Source organism: Varanus komodoensis, unplaced genomic scaffold, assembly GCF_004798865.1.
Source record: "Varanus komodoensis strain SLA01 unplaced genomic scaffold, ASM479886v1 scaffold75, whole genome shotgun sequence".
Lineage (NCBI taxonomy): Eukaryota > Metazoa > Chordata > Lepidosauria > Squamata > Varanidae > Varanus > Varanus komodoensis.
The window spans coordinates 972008-987836 of record NW_025336416.1 but is presented as its reverse complement, the minus strand read 5'-3'; the positions used below and the strand labels follow the sequence as shown (position 1 = coordinate 987836).

Sequence of the window (15829 nt, the reverse complement as noted above, 5' to 3'; positions counted from 1 at the left end):
TGCTTCATTGGAACACATCCTGCCTTTCTCCATGGGGGAAAAAAGGTCATGACCCACTTTGTGTGACACTCCCTCACATACCTGTATGTCAGTAACAGGTCCCCTCTGAGTCTCCTCTCAAGGCTGAAAATACCCAGCTTCCTCAGTCTCTCCTCATATGGCTTTCCCTGCAATCCGGCCACCATCCTAGTGGCCCTTCACTGCACTGATTCCATCCTTGCTATATCACTCTTGTAATGAGGGGCCCAGAATTGGACACAATACTCCAGCTGCAGGTGCACCAGGTCGTCTAAGGGGTCTTTTTGCTATGGTAAGTGAGGAAATCCATTCCCTAACTGCAAAGATTCTCTTGCTAGCCCTAATCTCTCTTGGTTGCTTTATCCCAAGCCTTCATCATGACTGTGCTCTTAATTCTATTTTTCCCATGACCAAACCTTCACAAGTAGCACAGAAGGAGGACAAGCTATCTTAGTAGCAAGGAAGGATTTCCCTTGCTCAGGCTCACAAGGAAAACCCAGGAAGTAGCGAAATTAATCACAGTGATGATGATGATGATGATGATGATGATGATGATGATGATGATTCACAGCAGTGGCAGATGCATGGTGGGCTATCAAAATGTCTTGACAAGTTACATGAAAGTTGCAATTTTTGAACCTCTGGGACAAACCCTGTGCATGGAGATTTTTTTGAACCTGGCTTTTTCAAGTATATTGATTAAAGAATTTATAGTATGAAATAAAATGGATTCTGAAGATCAGATTAGAGCTCACTTTTTCAAGCAAAATACCAACAAACTCTTCCTGACACACTAGTAATATAATAAAGAATAAGAAGGAATAAAATCAGAAGGTAGTCCAGGACTTGGCCAGTCCCTGACTTCCAACCTAACTTACCTCACAGGCTTGTTGTGAGGAGAAAATGGAGAGGAGGGATATCCACCTTGATTCCTTGTAGAAAAAAAGGAGAGATAACAATATAGTAAGTTCAATAAATGAATAAAAAATCACAGTGACAGGGTCTATTTCTCTCTCCATCCCGGACAGGACAAGCTGTCCAGCTCAAAGAAATACACTGCTTGTAGCAGATCCCTCCTTATGCATTCACAACAGGGTTGGTGAAAAACAGTGATTTGGACAAAAATTTTAAAAAATGAAATGTTCCTGCAATTCAGGCAGGAAAAGAATCAGAGAATACATCAAACCCATGTTTCGGTCACTGGGTGATTTCCTTCTTGCTCTTTCCTTCCCACTATCTGAGGATTTGTATAACAGATGGGGTAAGCTGGTGTCCTGCAACAGCAGGGGGTTGGACTCGATGGCCTTCATGGCCCCTTCCAACTCTTCTATCCTACGATTCTATGATACTATGATTCTAACAAAAAGGGCTTCTCCAATCTACATCTGGGTTCACAGGACCTGTTCTTTTTATCTCTGCTTGGAACATTTTCTTGTAATTTCCTTTTTCTCCCTTCTTTGCTCTTAAACGAGCCAGTGCGGTACAGCACAAAGGTGTGTAGGGCCGGGACTCAGGCAACCCGGGTTCGAGTCCCCACTCAGCCATGCAGCCACAGGTGACTTTGGGCCAGGCATGGACTCTTAGCCCAACCTACCTCACAGGTTGCTGCTATGAGAATAAGATCTAGAGGAGGAGAAGCATGTAAGCCACTTTGGATTTCTTGAAAGGAAAAAAGGTGGGATACTAATTAAATAAATATTTGCTACATAGCTGAAAGCTACAAACTACTAGTTTAGACTGGTGGAAATTTAAGCAGTGTGAAGTATCAATCAATACTGCTGGTAACTGGGCACACCGGAAATTATCTTCGTCCTAGCTATTATATTTGATGTCCTAAGACAGAATTTCCAGTACTGTTTTCTTATTTATTTATTTATTTAGAAAATTTCTATGCCGCCCCATTCGCTGAAGTCCTTCTCCCTGCACAGGTCATCGTACAGGGCGACCAAGGCAGATTCAGTACTGTACCCGGGTCTGAAGCCGGACTGAATGGGTCCAGATAATCAGTTTCATCCAAGAGAACTTGGAGTTGTCCCGCCACCACTCGCTCTAACACCTTGCCCAGAAACGGGATGTTGGCCACTGGTCTATAATTAGTGGCCATCTCTGGATCCAGTGACACTTTCGGACTACTGCCTACTTTAAAGGGGCAGGTACCCGACCCTCCCTCAGAGAGGCGTTAACCACTTCCAAGATCCAGATGCTTGGAATTATTTATTAACCAAGACGGGCAAGGGTCCAATAGGCAAGTGGTGGGACACACTCGTCCAAGAACCTTGTCCACATCATCAGGCCGCAATAACTGAAATTTATCCATTAATTTTGGACCAGACGGCAGCATTGGTGTCTCCCCAGAAACCTCTGAGTCACTAGTAGAGTCTAGCTCGTGACAAATCTGAGCTATTTTCTCCCTGAAATGCTTGGCAAAGTTGTCACAGCGGGCCTTCGAGGGTGGAACCAGATCTTTCTTAGGACCTGGATGAACCAGGCCTTGCACCACTCGAAAAAGCTCCGCCGGATGGCATTTTGAGGAGGCAATGGAAACGGAAAAGAAATTCTTTTTCGCCGCCCTCACCACCACAGCATAGGCCCGATAATGGGCTCTCAAGTGTGTTCAGTCAGATTCATCCCGTGATCTCCTCCACCAGTAAAGGTCAAACTGCAGCTTCCTTTGCATGAAGCAATCTTTCAGTGTCACCCGTGTGGTTTGTGGGCACAAATATATTTTCTTTGCAACCATGGTGAGTTTGCCAATCTCCTTCTGTTTGTGAGGTTTTTTTGCATTTACTTTTTTCTATAAATAATTTGTATCTTAGTTGAGAGTCCGTGCGTGACATGTTTTCATTTGCTTAACAAATTGAAAAGGCATATGCAGCTTTCCTGCTTCAGTTTTAAAATATATTTTCAGAGAAGTTGAAATTTTAAATCACCTGAAAGTCAGCTCCAGTTATACTCTCCTCTGCAAAGGCAAAGTCAGAACCTTATTTTTAAAATATATCCACCTTTGTCTTGTGCCTTGTGTAAAGTCTTCAACAAAGGAAAGCACCTCTTGGCTTTCATATCCCTTCAATATTTGTTCTTCCTTCACAGTTTGTTCTGTGTGGCACCTTTTTGGCCTAGGTCTTCTCACTGGGCTAGTTAAACTCTACCAGGGACATTCCACTTGGGAAGATGTAGGAGGAATTTTTACATGGGACAAAAACTAGCAGTTTGGTCCAGTACAGCCCTCTGGATTCCAGCCCACCAGCCCACTAACACACATGGGTTGAGTCCTCTGCTCTAAAGGGGGCAGCAGTTTCCATACTATTTTTCAAAGCCTGGGAAATTTGCATAAAATGCACAAGTTACAGCCAATTTGCACATTTCCCTTGCTTAAAAAAGGCTACAAACCAGAGCCTGTGTTAAACCATAAGTAAGCCATGAGTGAAACCCGGTCACTCCTATGTCCACCTCTTGAATCTGCTCAGGGCCAAATGTCCAACCAGGTTGAGTCCCTTGATATTTTCTTAACCACTTTGCAGAGGAGGTGAGGTACTTATGTTGGAGTTGATTCACACAAAAGAGAATACACTAAAAGCCTTCCACATAGTAAACTTTTTGCAGAAAGAAGTGTTTGAGCATCCTATAATAGCGACTTCTTCTACGTATGGAGGAACCTTCAATCAAGCAAACCTCACCTACAGTTGAGAATGGTTCAGTCCAATCCAATCGTACCATTTCAGTGATTCCTAGGTCTCTGCCATCCCTTCTTGGCACATCTGGAGAAACCCATCTGGCAGGAACTGCCTTTTTAAAGTGAATTCCATCGATTTCCTGTCAGCCTCCAGAATGGCAGAATATTCCTCTGGAAGCCCTTCAGGAGCTGGAACTGTGCTCCTGACTAGTCTAGCAAAGAAGAGAGATGATTTTGTTCTCCAGGAATATTTGGCATCAACTTCCAGTTTCCCTCCCTTGCACCTATGAGCTCTGCTTCTTATTTTGGATCCTGCTGGCAGACCCTCTGTCTCGCTTTTCATTGACATGACCTTCTTTGCAAAGATGATAATTGGGGAGAGAGACAACAATATAACAAACAAACGAAAATCATTCTCAAGTCAAATGACCTTCTTTCTTTTCTCTCTACCCTATTTAACTCATCTCTTCTTCTGCCAGCAGAAAGAGAAAGAAACTTATCTTTATTTTGGATTTGTGGCAGCTTTAGTCTACAGGACTGAAAAGGTTAAATTCTTTGCAATGCAAAGCATCTCGTGTATGTCTTGAGTTTCCATGTGTTCCAAGCACACAACAAAAGCACTGCTATCATTCTATTCAAATATTGCAAAGGCTAAATTTATAGCAGTGCAAAAATTTCTGTGTATGTGCAGAACCTGAGGAGATCCAAACATTTAACGGAAACAGTTTTCTCCTTCTAATTAGACTGCACTTATTTCCAGCAGATGAATTGTATTTTTACAAATCAGTTTCTTCTGTAAACATGGTTTCTCTGTTCTGCCAAATGCAGGAGAGAAGATTGCCTTTTTTGTTGCTATTAAAAATGGTTATGAGTCACTTGTCAAACTGTGGTTACACAACTCCAAATGCGTACATCTGCATCAGCTTTCTCATAAGTCACTGTGTCCATTAGCAAGTGCATACCCGTTTTTTCTCCAGAAATGTCAATCCTGACTTGTCTCAGCCTCAACACTGCCCCCCCCCAGCAATTTAGATTGGGAGGGGAGCCTCCATTGGCCATGGTGATGTCAGGAGATAGCCAGAAATTTGAGAAGGGATTGGAGGAGGAGGTGTCTTGGTAGGGAAGGCAGAAGAAAACTGTTCCAGTTGAAGAGAAGAAAGCAGCTCAGAAACAACAAACAGCCTGAGGAGTTGCTAAAGACACCAGAACCCAGCCTAGAGGGGTACGTTTAAAGAAATAAGCCAAGGGGAGACTTCTAGGCATAGGCTGGCAAAGATCTGAGAAGAAAAAGAACAGAAAGGAAAAGATGTTAGCAAGTGTCTTTGCAAGTTTTCACTTTGCTGCTGAGAAGAGGCCAGGGCAAGAAAAGATCGAAGCCAGGGAAGAAACTCCAAACACAGTGTAAGTTATTTTTTCTTTCTTTCTGTCTGAAAATGAAATGGTATTTTCCACTTTCCCTCACTCTATTCTCTTTCCTCATTAAAGGCAGAGGCAAGAGGTGATTTCTGTGGGCTATTTTGGCTTTAAAAGATGATTAGCTGAGTTCAGGGATGATAGATCCATCCAATGCCCTTGGGTAGGATGGCTTAATGGAATGTCCATCTTGAAAGAGGCTATGCCGCTGAGCAATATACGCACGGGGAGTGCCACTGGAGTGGGCTTGCCTTCCTGCCTTTTGTGTAATGCTGCAAAAGCATCTGGCTGCTGCAGGAGGGACTCATCTTAGTGGTCATGCTCCAGAGTTACTAGAACCAAACCAAGGTACCCACAGGGCAACTCCCAGAATATAAAGCAAGGGTGGGGAACCACTTTCATCTTGAGGGCCTCACCCAGTTTTGGAGAAATTCTCAGGGTCCACATTCCATGGATGGGAAGGGCTGAAAGCAAAAGGAGCGGGATCCAAGTCAAAAAGGGGTGAGGACAAAATAGGAAAAAATATCTGCATATTTTGACTTACAGGTTTTACTGCTGGAAGCTAATCTGTAGGAGAGCCTTCATTTAGAGCAGAGGAAGCAGCTTGGAAACTAGTAATCCACCTGCTGACCAGACATTGGAAGGGGGGCAGCAGAAAGCCAGATAGGGATCCTCAGAGTACTAGACTGGAGCCACAGACCAACCTGATGAAACCTTCTCTGCACATGTGCAGTTTTAAACTCAGTTACATTCCCTGTCTTTTAAGTGCATGTCAAGCTCAGCTCCATCACAATGACAGGAATGACGTGGCTCTGGCTTCTGCACCCCCTGCTTTTAGCAGGTGGGTCCCTGGGCTGTGGCCCCGTGGTGGCACCACCGACCCTAGTTTCGTGCTACGTCCTCTGCAAACAAGAGAGGGCAAGTTCCTTCCTCCCATTCCTCTGCTTCTGCTTTCATATAATATAACATGCAGCATTGTTCGCTGGACTCCTTTCCCTTTGCTTAAACGTTTAGAAAGGGAGAAGAATGACAAGAAGGCAGTTCATCTGATAACTAAAAAGCACGGCAGGGCTTAATGCAGACTTCCTGAGTCTGCCAATTAATGAAATGACCTGCAGTCTGATCTGAAACATGCGCTCCTGCCTTGAAAAGCAACTGACTGCGTCATTTCCCAGGAAATCATGCTTGCCACGGCTTGTGGCCAGCTGGGTCCCTCTTGCTTCTCCTATTAGCGAGGCTGCAAGTTCCCACAGCCTGCAGCACTGTTTTTTCTGAAGCTCTGAGCAGCCACACCCTGTTACGTATGTGTTCATGTTGCAGCAGCATGTGTTTCCCTCTCAGAAGGTGGCTTGGTTTTCTCGGTAGAGCAAGACAGCGAATAGAAGAACAAAGGAGATGGGAATGTCCTCCCAGGGTCCACACCTTCGCAGACCCCGCCACCTTCCGTCCCTCAGTCCTGTGGGAGGTGCCTTTCTTTTTCTAGAATAACCCATCCTGAGATCAGAGCCAAATAACACAAGCCTTGTGGGTCACACAAAGCAAACTAAGCCAGTGTTTTCACAGAACGTCCTCCCCCAGCTCCTCTCAATTTCAAAGCCTGGCAGTTGATTTCCTAGGAAAGGCTGCAGCTTGTTTCCTTTTAGGGCACAGATGCAAACCTCAAATCCGACAGTGGGTCCTTTGACTGTTTTAGCAACTCAGGAACTCTACATACCGGAAGCCGAACATTTATCGCCCCGCTTTGCTTCCCTCATCGCCTCTCCTCCCTCTTCCAAGAGAAGAACAATGTTCAATGCACTGCTCCATCTGTGCATGCAAGCAGGGTCACGAGAAGCAAAATGAGCATTCCATCGTATTCTGTGCAACTCAGGCCAGCTGTGAAGCGGCATCTCCACTTCTGGACAGAAGTTGTTTGGTAGGACATTGGCGTCCCGTTGCTGGACCAAAGATCTGAGGAGGCCCCACACAGAAAGTGATGCACACGTTCGTTTGCTTGTTTGTTTATTTACTTATTTAATTACTACATTTGTGTGCCTCTCCATAGCCAGAGGCTCTCTTGGTGGCTCACAGAACAATATAAAAAAATACAAGGTTGATAAATGACAAGAACAACCCAAACCATAACATATAATAGGGTTAAAATACACTATAATTGCAACTGTATAAATAGAATAGGGGAAAATATAAGCACAATGTAACCAATAATGTATTTAAGGATAGGCTGGGCATGCACATGGTAAGCATGTCATCAGAGGAGCCACCTGGTGCTGGGGGTCAGAGGCCTGGGAGGCTCCTTCCGAATCATTCTGTTTCTCTGTTTCTAATAACAACCACCAATAAAGCAGCACCAAACTGGAGCCAGGGGTCAGACTAGATGGCCTTGGAAACCCCTTCTGACTCACTTTTTTCTCTGTTTCTATGTTTCTAATAACAACCACCAATAAAGCAATAACCCAGCAACAAACTGGAGTTAGGGGTCAGACTAGATCACTCAGGAGATCCCTTCTGCCTCACTCTGTTTCTCTGTTTCAAACCAATAGTCCAATCTAAAAACAGATACTAAGTCAAAAAAGGCTTAACTTGGTGCCAAAAGCAAAATCAAGGGGGTGCTGATTGCGCCTCCCTTGGAAGGGAATTCCAAAGGTGAGGTGTGATGACAGAGGAGGCCCTTTCCTCGCCGATTCCCCCTCACCTCACAAACGCTTACACAAAAAGAAAAAAGCAGCCTTCCCAATGCGATATTTGGAATGGGGCCAGGGTGGAATCCTCTGAAGCCAACAAACCCAGGTTTTGCTGATTCACACAGGCTGCTGCAGCGGCACTCCAGGAAGCGGTATCTGGTTGCATTTGTCCTGGAAGGCACTCTAATTGCATTATCAACAGAGCAGTACTCCCAGAGTCAGCGTGTGGCCTGGAGTTGGAGGTGGGGCGGAAAGATCTGCAGGGGGACAGCTGCCCTTGCTAAAGCCCTGCTGCTTACTAGACCCAGGTGAGGGAGGAGAGGCATGCCTTGTTCTGAGCATGCTGTGGGAGACAAATGCCTGGCAGTAGGGTTGCGATGAATCCGAGTGGAATCTGGAGTTACTTGGAGGTGGAGGAGGGAAAACAGTCCTCACCTGGTAAAGTTCAGCTAAAGGGGACAGTTTTCCCAATGGGCTTATGGTCCATCTTCTTATTCTGGCTGATGTAGGGCATGCCTAGTAAAGTCAACTCTCTTACCTTAATTCAAGGTGCTGGTTATCACCTATAAAGCCCTTAACAGCTTAGGCCCTGGTTACCTAAAGGAGCGCCTGCATCCTTATTTGCCCTCCCGCCCCCTGAGATCAGCAGCAGAGGCCCTCCTCTGGGAACCCTCCATGAAAGATATTAGGAGGGTGAGTACCTGGAGGAGGGCTTTCTCTGTGGTGGCACCCCACTTATGGAATGCGCTCCCCAGAGAGGTCCGCTGGGCGCTGTCGTTATTTGTTTTTCGGCTCCAGACCAAGACCTTTTTATTTAAATGATATTTTAATAATTGTTGATATTATTTATTGGTTTTAAAATATTGAGCCAGGATGTTTCCAGATTTTATATGTATGTATTTGTATGTGTATTTATTTATGATGTTGGAAGCCATCCTGAGGCTTATGTAGATGGGACAGCATACAAAAATTCCAAATAAATAAACAAACAAACAAACAAACCTTGTGGAATTCTATGACAAGTTTTCGAGGTGGCTAGACAGAGGGGATGCAGTGGATGTGGTTTACCTAGGTTTCAGCAAGGCCTTTGACAAAGTGCCCCATGATATCCTGGTGGAGAAACTGAGGAGTTTTGGGATACACCAAAGCACTGTCTGGTGGATTAGGGCATGGTTGACTGACCGAAAGCAGATGGTAACCATTAGCGGGGAATCATCGGGATGGCCGCCAGTGACAAGCGGGGTCCCCCAGGGCTCTGGGGCCAATCCTGTTTAATCTTTTCATAAATGACATGGAAGAAGGGGTGAACAGTCTGCTGATCAAATTCGCAGACGATACTAAAACTGGAGCAGTAGCCACAACTGAGGAGCAGGTACTCCAGATCTGAAACATAGAAACATAGAAACACAGAAACAGAGCAAGTCAGAAGGGGCCTCCCAAACCATCTAGTCTGACCTCTGGCACCAGCCAGCTCTGCTCACAACATGCCCACCATGTGCACGTCCAGCCTATCCTTGAACACCCACACCGATGGGGCCTCAGCCACCTCCCGTGGAAGCCCATTCCACACCCTCGGGGTCCTAACTGTCAGGAAGTGCTTCCTGGCATCCAAATGGAACCTTGGCTTCCTGAGCTTTGCTCCGTTGGAGCGCGTCAAGCCCTCCTCTGCAGGGGGGAACAGGTCTCTACCCATCTCCATGACATCCCCTCACATACCTGTATGTTGCCAACAGATCCCCTCTGAGTCTCCTCTTCTGGATCTGGACAGACTATGGAAGTGGGCAGGAGACAACAGGATGGCGTTCAATGAGGATAAGTGCAAGGTCTTGCACTTGGGGCATAGGAATAGGTGTCATAAGTACAGGTTAGGAGACAAGTGGCTGGAGAGCAGCACTTGTGAAAGGGACTGCAGGCTAAACATGAGTCAGCAGTGTGACGTGGCGGTCAAGAGGACAAACGCCACCCTTGGTTGCATAGTCAGAAGTATGGCTTCTAGATCAAGAGAGGTATTGCTACCACTCTGTATGACACAAGGATGGTGGCCGGATTGCAGGGAAAGCCATATGAGGAGAGACTGAGGGAACTGGGTCTCTTCAGCCTGGAGAAAAGGAGACTCAGAGAGGATCTGTTGGCAACATACAGGTATGTGGGGGGGGGGGGTTCATGTGGAGGTGGGTAGAGACCTGTTCTCCCCTGCAGAGGACGGCAGGATGCACTCCAACAGAGCAAAGCACAGGGAACCAAAGTTCAATTTGGATGCCAGGAAGCATTTCCTGACTGTTAGGACCCTGGGGGTGATGGGCTTCCCCGGGAGGTGGTTGAGGCCCCATCAGTGAGTGTGTTCAAAGAAAGACTGGTCATGCACATGGTAGGCATGTCGTGAGCAGAGATAGCTGTAGCCAGAGGTCAGACAAGATGGCCCAAGAGGGCCCTTCTGACTCTCTCTGTTTCCATGTTTCTATGTTTATCTTTCCACTGAGGAAGCATAAATGGGAAACTGATATTTTCAACCATGTCCACAGGTCATCTCTAATATCTCTCAGTCTTCTTTCTCCACACAGAGTGTAAGCGGAGCAGGGAAGAGTGCAGAACTGTGCTGATCTCATGGCAGAGAGCGTCAATCCATCCTATCCACCCACTATGGATTATACAGAGGAGCATATTTTGGAAGGCAGGATCAACGGGGTATATGACTCTGGACATTACGCACTGCTTGAATTGGTCATCTTCAGCATCGCCATCCTAATCTGCATGTTGGGATGGGTAGGCAATGGACATGCGAGTTGGCTCCTAGGCTTCCGCATCAAGGGGAATGCTTTCACTACCTACTTTCTGAACATGGCTGTTGCTGACTTTGGCTCGCTCGTGTTCTTGTCTTTCTTCCTTATTCTTTGTGTTACTGACTTCTCCTACACTTTTTTCTACCACATCAGTGCTTTAGTAGTAGTACTGCAGGAACTCTATCTTTTCACATTTACTGCCAGTCTGTGTTTTCTCACCGTCATCAGTGTGGAGAGGTGCCTGGCTGTCCTCTTTCCAACCTGGTACTCATGCCGCCGGCCAACGTGTCTTTCTTCTAGGATATCCTTCCTGATCTGGACCTTGTGTACCATGTTCTATGGAATGCAGATTTCATTCTTCCTGGTGTATTATATGGAACTGAAAATAGTGACCCAAATCATGTTCATTGTGAACTACTGGGCTTTGCCTCCACTTCTCTGTCTTTCCACTTTGGTGCTGCTTGCTAAGATCTGTTGCAGCTCTCAGCGGCAGCCTGTAGGCAGCCTAAATACTGTTATTCTCCTTCTACTCCTCTTTGTTCTCCTCTTTCGTGGCCCATGGGTTATTGCATACTCCATATACAGCATTGGCTATTCCAATCTATTTTTCATACTTTCCCATCTCGTCTACTCTATCTGTTGCAGCATCAAGCCAATCTTTTATCACTTTGTGGGGAGAAAGTGCAGGTATTCACCCACAGAACCCTTGGAGGCTGTTTTCCAGAGAGTTTTCCAGGATGAAGTATATTCTGTGGGTGAAAATGAGCAGACCAGTGCAAGCACAACTGGTGATGTAACTTGCTGAATCCAAAGCATAAACAGTCAAACATGGATTGTCCCTAAATGGGGAAAAACTGTCAATTGTTAATTATTTTAGAAAAGATGCACAATGAAGAATTTGCTCTGCTGAACTGCCTTTTGTGTCCCTACCTGGGAATGAAGGTGTAAGACATGCTCAATGAATGTGATGTAGGAATGCAATTCTATTAATATACATAAACCAGATTTGGAGCCAGATTTAAGACGGGCCAGATGCACTCAATGAAGTGGAATTCTTTATTCTCCACTTCACCAAGCAGCTCAGAAAGCTCACTGAAAAAATACACAGAGTTAGGATCCCTTGGTGAATGGAGTCAGTCGTAGATACAGAAGTAGGAGAAATTCATTTCATTTTGTTCAGGATTTACCAGCTTGGAGCTTCTGGATAGTTGAAGGTTGCAGATTTTTACATCTGTAATGTGATTCATAGACAGACATCACACAAATGTGTCCAACAGTATGCATGCAATTGAAGACATGCACATGGAAAAATGTACACAAATATGCTTCCATCCATGGAAGAAGGATGCATACATGTTAGAGATGTGCACAACTGATCTGTACATTTGCAAAAATGTGTGCAAAAATATACTAAAAATTTCATGCAAAAAGAAAAAAAAAGAAATATCACTGTCTAATGCAAACACAAGATGAAACAAGCTTCAGAGAATCTGGAGAACTTCAATTAACTTGGCTGTTGTGGTGAATGATCCCCCGAAATTAGGTGGAGGGACTTCCTGTGAGATGAACCATTCCTCTCACAGAAGGCCTCTTGCTCAGATCTTGGAGCCAAGAGATGATGTACTGCATCCAAAGCTATTCTACTGCCTCTGCCCTCTAACTCAGTGCAATGAAAGCTGCTGTCCACCTCAGTTGGTAAACATCTCCTCCCTGCATCCCATGGTGTTAGAATGAACCCACCTAGCTCTGGGCATTGGACAATAATATAATTAATCTTGCTAGTCCCATCTTAAGTGCTGTGAAAGAGGCTTCAGCAGCCATTCCCATCTGGTTGGTCATCCTGAGGATGGAGACTCAAAGGTGACTCCCATGTCCAGTTCCTCATGCTGGAAAACCGAAGTTCAGCTTGGGCAAGCCACCACTCTTATTGCTTGGGCATCTCCACCACCAGCGCTTTCTGCTTTCTTCTCTTTTCCCACCAACCAGCAGTGTAACCACCATTACTGTGAGTAACTAAGCCTTATTTTTATTTCATGTATTTATTACATTTGTACACCACCTGATAGCCAAAAGGCTCTCTTCAACCTTACTGCAGGCATCCCAACCGGAATAAAAACCTTCTCAAATGCTTGAAAATGACCAAATGGTTGGTTTTGGAGGCCGGGCAAAGGGCATGTCACTACCTGGAAATGCCTGGAGAGCATAATTGGGAGCCCAGTCCTGAGCTTTCGTACCTCTGCTTTGAAAGTTCCCTCACATGCTCCAGTAAGGAAACAAAAGAAAAAAGTACTGGACTTGCTTCTTTTCAGCTGGTCAGAGTTTGAGCCGGGGGAAGAATTATACTGGACTCTAACCAGTTCCACCCACCACTGTAACACTCTTGTAGCCAGATGTACTGAAGATCAAAAAAGGGGAATAGGTGGGTGTGTAGAGATCTAGTCTTAATCCCACAATGAATCTGGAAGCAGAAGTGGGCTAAAGCGCCTTGTCTGGCAAAGCTCAACATGTTGTGATGGATGGTCATAGAATCATAGAATAGTAGAGTTGAAAGGGGCCGTTGGGTGCAACCCCCTGCTGCTGCAGGACACCAGTTCACACCATCCCACTCTGATGATTCAGAGGTAATTTCATTCTGGAATTGTTAGCCATTGCCTTAAGACAGTGGGAAATGCTTTGGCGAAATCCTTTGCTGATCAACTTATTTCCTGATAAGAAAATTCTTTCTTTTCATGGACAAGAGAGTCACAATAGCGTTAATTCTGTGACCAACCAAAATGGTACAGTAGTCACAAAAGGAAGGCTGAGATTCTTGCTGCTGGCTGTTGCTATCCATAAGAAGATTCCTGCCACACCACCGTCTTGTGCAGTTGTCTTATCATTATCTCTTCTGTACTGCCAGATATTGGGAAAGCAACATGAGATTCTATGCACTCAAGCTTTAGGGATCTTACAAAATAGGCCTAAAACTGGGTTACTCTGGGAGGCTCCCAGCATGTTGGATTTGGACCAAGTGCCAGATATTCTAACACCCTGAAGGAAGGGTACCTTTTCATCAGAGTCATCCCATTGATTTTATTTATTTTATTATTTTGTTATGAAACTTATTTTCCATATTACTGGTCCTATTGGACTCTCTAAGCAGGTTACAGCAAAGATTTGCAACAATAAAAAAAAGTTAAAATGTCAATAAAATCACAAGAAAACTGTAATATACAGAACACATAATATATAAATAATGATATGTTCAAAAACAATATACAGCTGAGAGTTAAGGGGTGATAAGTTAAAACAATGTAGGTTTAACAATATAGTTTTAACAGGTTAAAACAATATAGGTTTAAACAGTAAGAATGTATAAAATTTAACACCTTTAAAAGAATAAAATAAATGGTTAAAATGTCTGGAAAAGGAAGTTGTTCTCACCTGGTACCAAAAAGATTGTAATGAGGGCACCAGGCAAACTGCTTTCGGGAGGTTGTTCCACAGGTGGGGTGCAAGTGCTGAAGACCCCGCTTCTATTAGCCCTCCACCTTCCCTTCTTGAAGGAAGGCTCTTTCAGAAGGGCCTCCAAAACTGACCTGAGGAGCTGGTTAGATACATAGAGGAGCAGGGAGTCCTTCAGGTATCCTGGTCCCAAGCAGTTTAGGGCTTTTTATCTCAGGACAAGCACCTTAAACTGGGCCCTTTTAACTGGAAAAAAATCACCATAAGTTGAACTCTAGCAAGGAAATGTACTTCAGCCTCTATTATTGAAATTGAAAGGGTGTTACAGTACAAATAGCTCAACAAGAGGCAACTCGTGGTTCTCTGAACATTGTGGCCAACAAGTCCCATCATCCACCAACATAGGCTGTTCTGGCTGGGACTGATGGGAATTGCAGGGCAAAGCATCTGAAGGACCACAAGTGGTCCATCCCTGAGTATAACTGAATGATGCTCCTATGTCAGGAGTGTCCTCAAAGACCAGCTAGAATGAAACCAGTGTTTGATAGCCTTCAGGTATGGCCCATATCAACTGCCAGTGACATAAACCAATGGGGACAACTCTTATGGCAAATGTCTTACACAACAAGACTGTTGGATGAGTTAGATCCACTCTAGTATGTGTTACAGAGCACCTTGTTTCCCCTTGACTGACTTGATGTGCTACTTGGATCCACCTACCTGGCCAACCACCTGAAAGAGAAGGCAATAGCAGGAGAAGAAGGCTGAAGGTCCAGCTGTGTACCAGAAGTAGAACTGCAAGTGCTAAAGACGCCAACAACAGCTGTCCCTGGCTCCCGAAACACAATATTTGCATATTTTTGACTCTGAGGCTGTTTCCCTCCCTGGCATGCTTCCAATGGCACTTCTCATTTTGCTCATTATTAGTGGCTTTGAACTTCACAAAGAATATAGAAGAATACAGAAGACAGAATATTTTGCCTATACTGTTTTCCCCTTTTCTGCCCTAATTTGTTTGCTGCCCTTTTATGCTGGAATTTGTTCACTGTTTCTATTGTTCTGTGAGAATCATTGCACATTTTATTGTTTGAAATGCACCCAGAGAAAACTGTGCTTGGTGGCATAAAATTTTATTAATAATAAACAACCAAAAGATTAAAACAAATAAATATAAATGGAATGTTTTTCCTCTCATTTTCAGATTGCTTTTCTTTCTCCAGATATGTACTGCCTCTCCAAAGGAGTAAAATGGAGAGTTCTTTAACTGGTACATTCTGCATACTAATTCCTACAATTTTCTGCATGGATTTCTGAGATGATCCCTTCAACATCTATGAAAAGAAAGATAGTTAAATTCATTGGGAGATAGATGAATTCATTGCAGCAAAAGGTGTCATAGGACAGACCCCAAACAGAACTATGGGATGTGTGCAGCAGAGTGTAAGGAATGAAATCCAAGCAATGACGATACGGGAGGCAAAGTACCAAGCAGCAACGGTTTAATACATTCTGGCCAGACCGGGCACTCACCCCGAAAGTGGTGCACTGGGGAGCAGTTTACACAGCCTCTTATTCCCTACTTCACGCGCAAAGTCCCTGCCTCCTTCCTCCCATTGGCTGGGATGCTGGGAATTCACACTCTTCCTGTCCTCCTTCATCATACTACTCCTTGGTATGTTACCCTCACCTGCTCATACGTCCCATGTTCATGTTAATAACCCTCTGAGTCATAGCAGGAGGCACCATTAATATGCATTAGCTAATTACGCAGCCGTACGTTAGGTTCTAAGTTCAAAAGTTTAATGCCATGTCTACCAATT

The 15829-nt window shown here is 44.7% G+C and overlaps 1 protein-coding gene and 1 long non-coding RNA gene across 2 annotated transcripts in view; one reads left to right on the top strand and one right to left on the bottom strand.

Moving 5' to 3' along the window:
- LOC123035007 overlaps positions 1-4127 on the bottom strand; it is a 41611-nt gene extending 37484 nt beyond the window's left edge. Inside the window, exons 1-2 of the long non-coding RNA XR_006416880.1 lie at positions 3696-4127; positions 897-950 (exon numbers count right to left, since the gene is read on the bottom strand). This is a non-coding gene — a long non-coding RNA (uncharacterized LOC123035007). The remainder of the gene's footprint in view (positions 1-896; positions 951-3695) is intronic.
- A 602-nt stretch (positions 4128-4729) lies between these two features.
- On the top strand, positions 4730-15184 carry LOC123035030 (mas-related G-protein coupled receptor member X4-like). Its single transcript, XM_044452862.1, has 2 exons — positions 4730-5092; positions 10347-15184. Exon 2 carries the CDS (start codon positions 10390-10392, stop codon positions 11368-11370), a length of 981 nt encoding a protein of 326 aa, XP_044308797.1. The 5' UTR covers positions 4730-5092; positions 10347-10389; the 3' UTR covers positions 11371-15184.
- The last annotated feature ends 645 nt before the right edge of the window (positions 15185-15829 follow it).

Excerpts from the sequence above, each read along its gene's own strand:
- LOC123035030 (XM_044452862.1), top strand. The coding sequence starts at position 10,390 with ATGGCAGAGAGCGTCAATCCATCCTATCCACCCACTATGGATTATACA.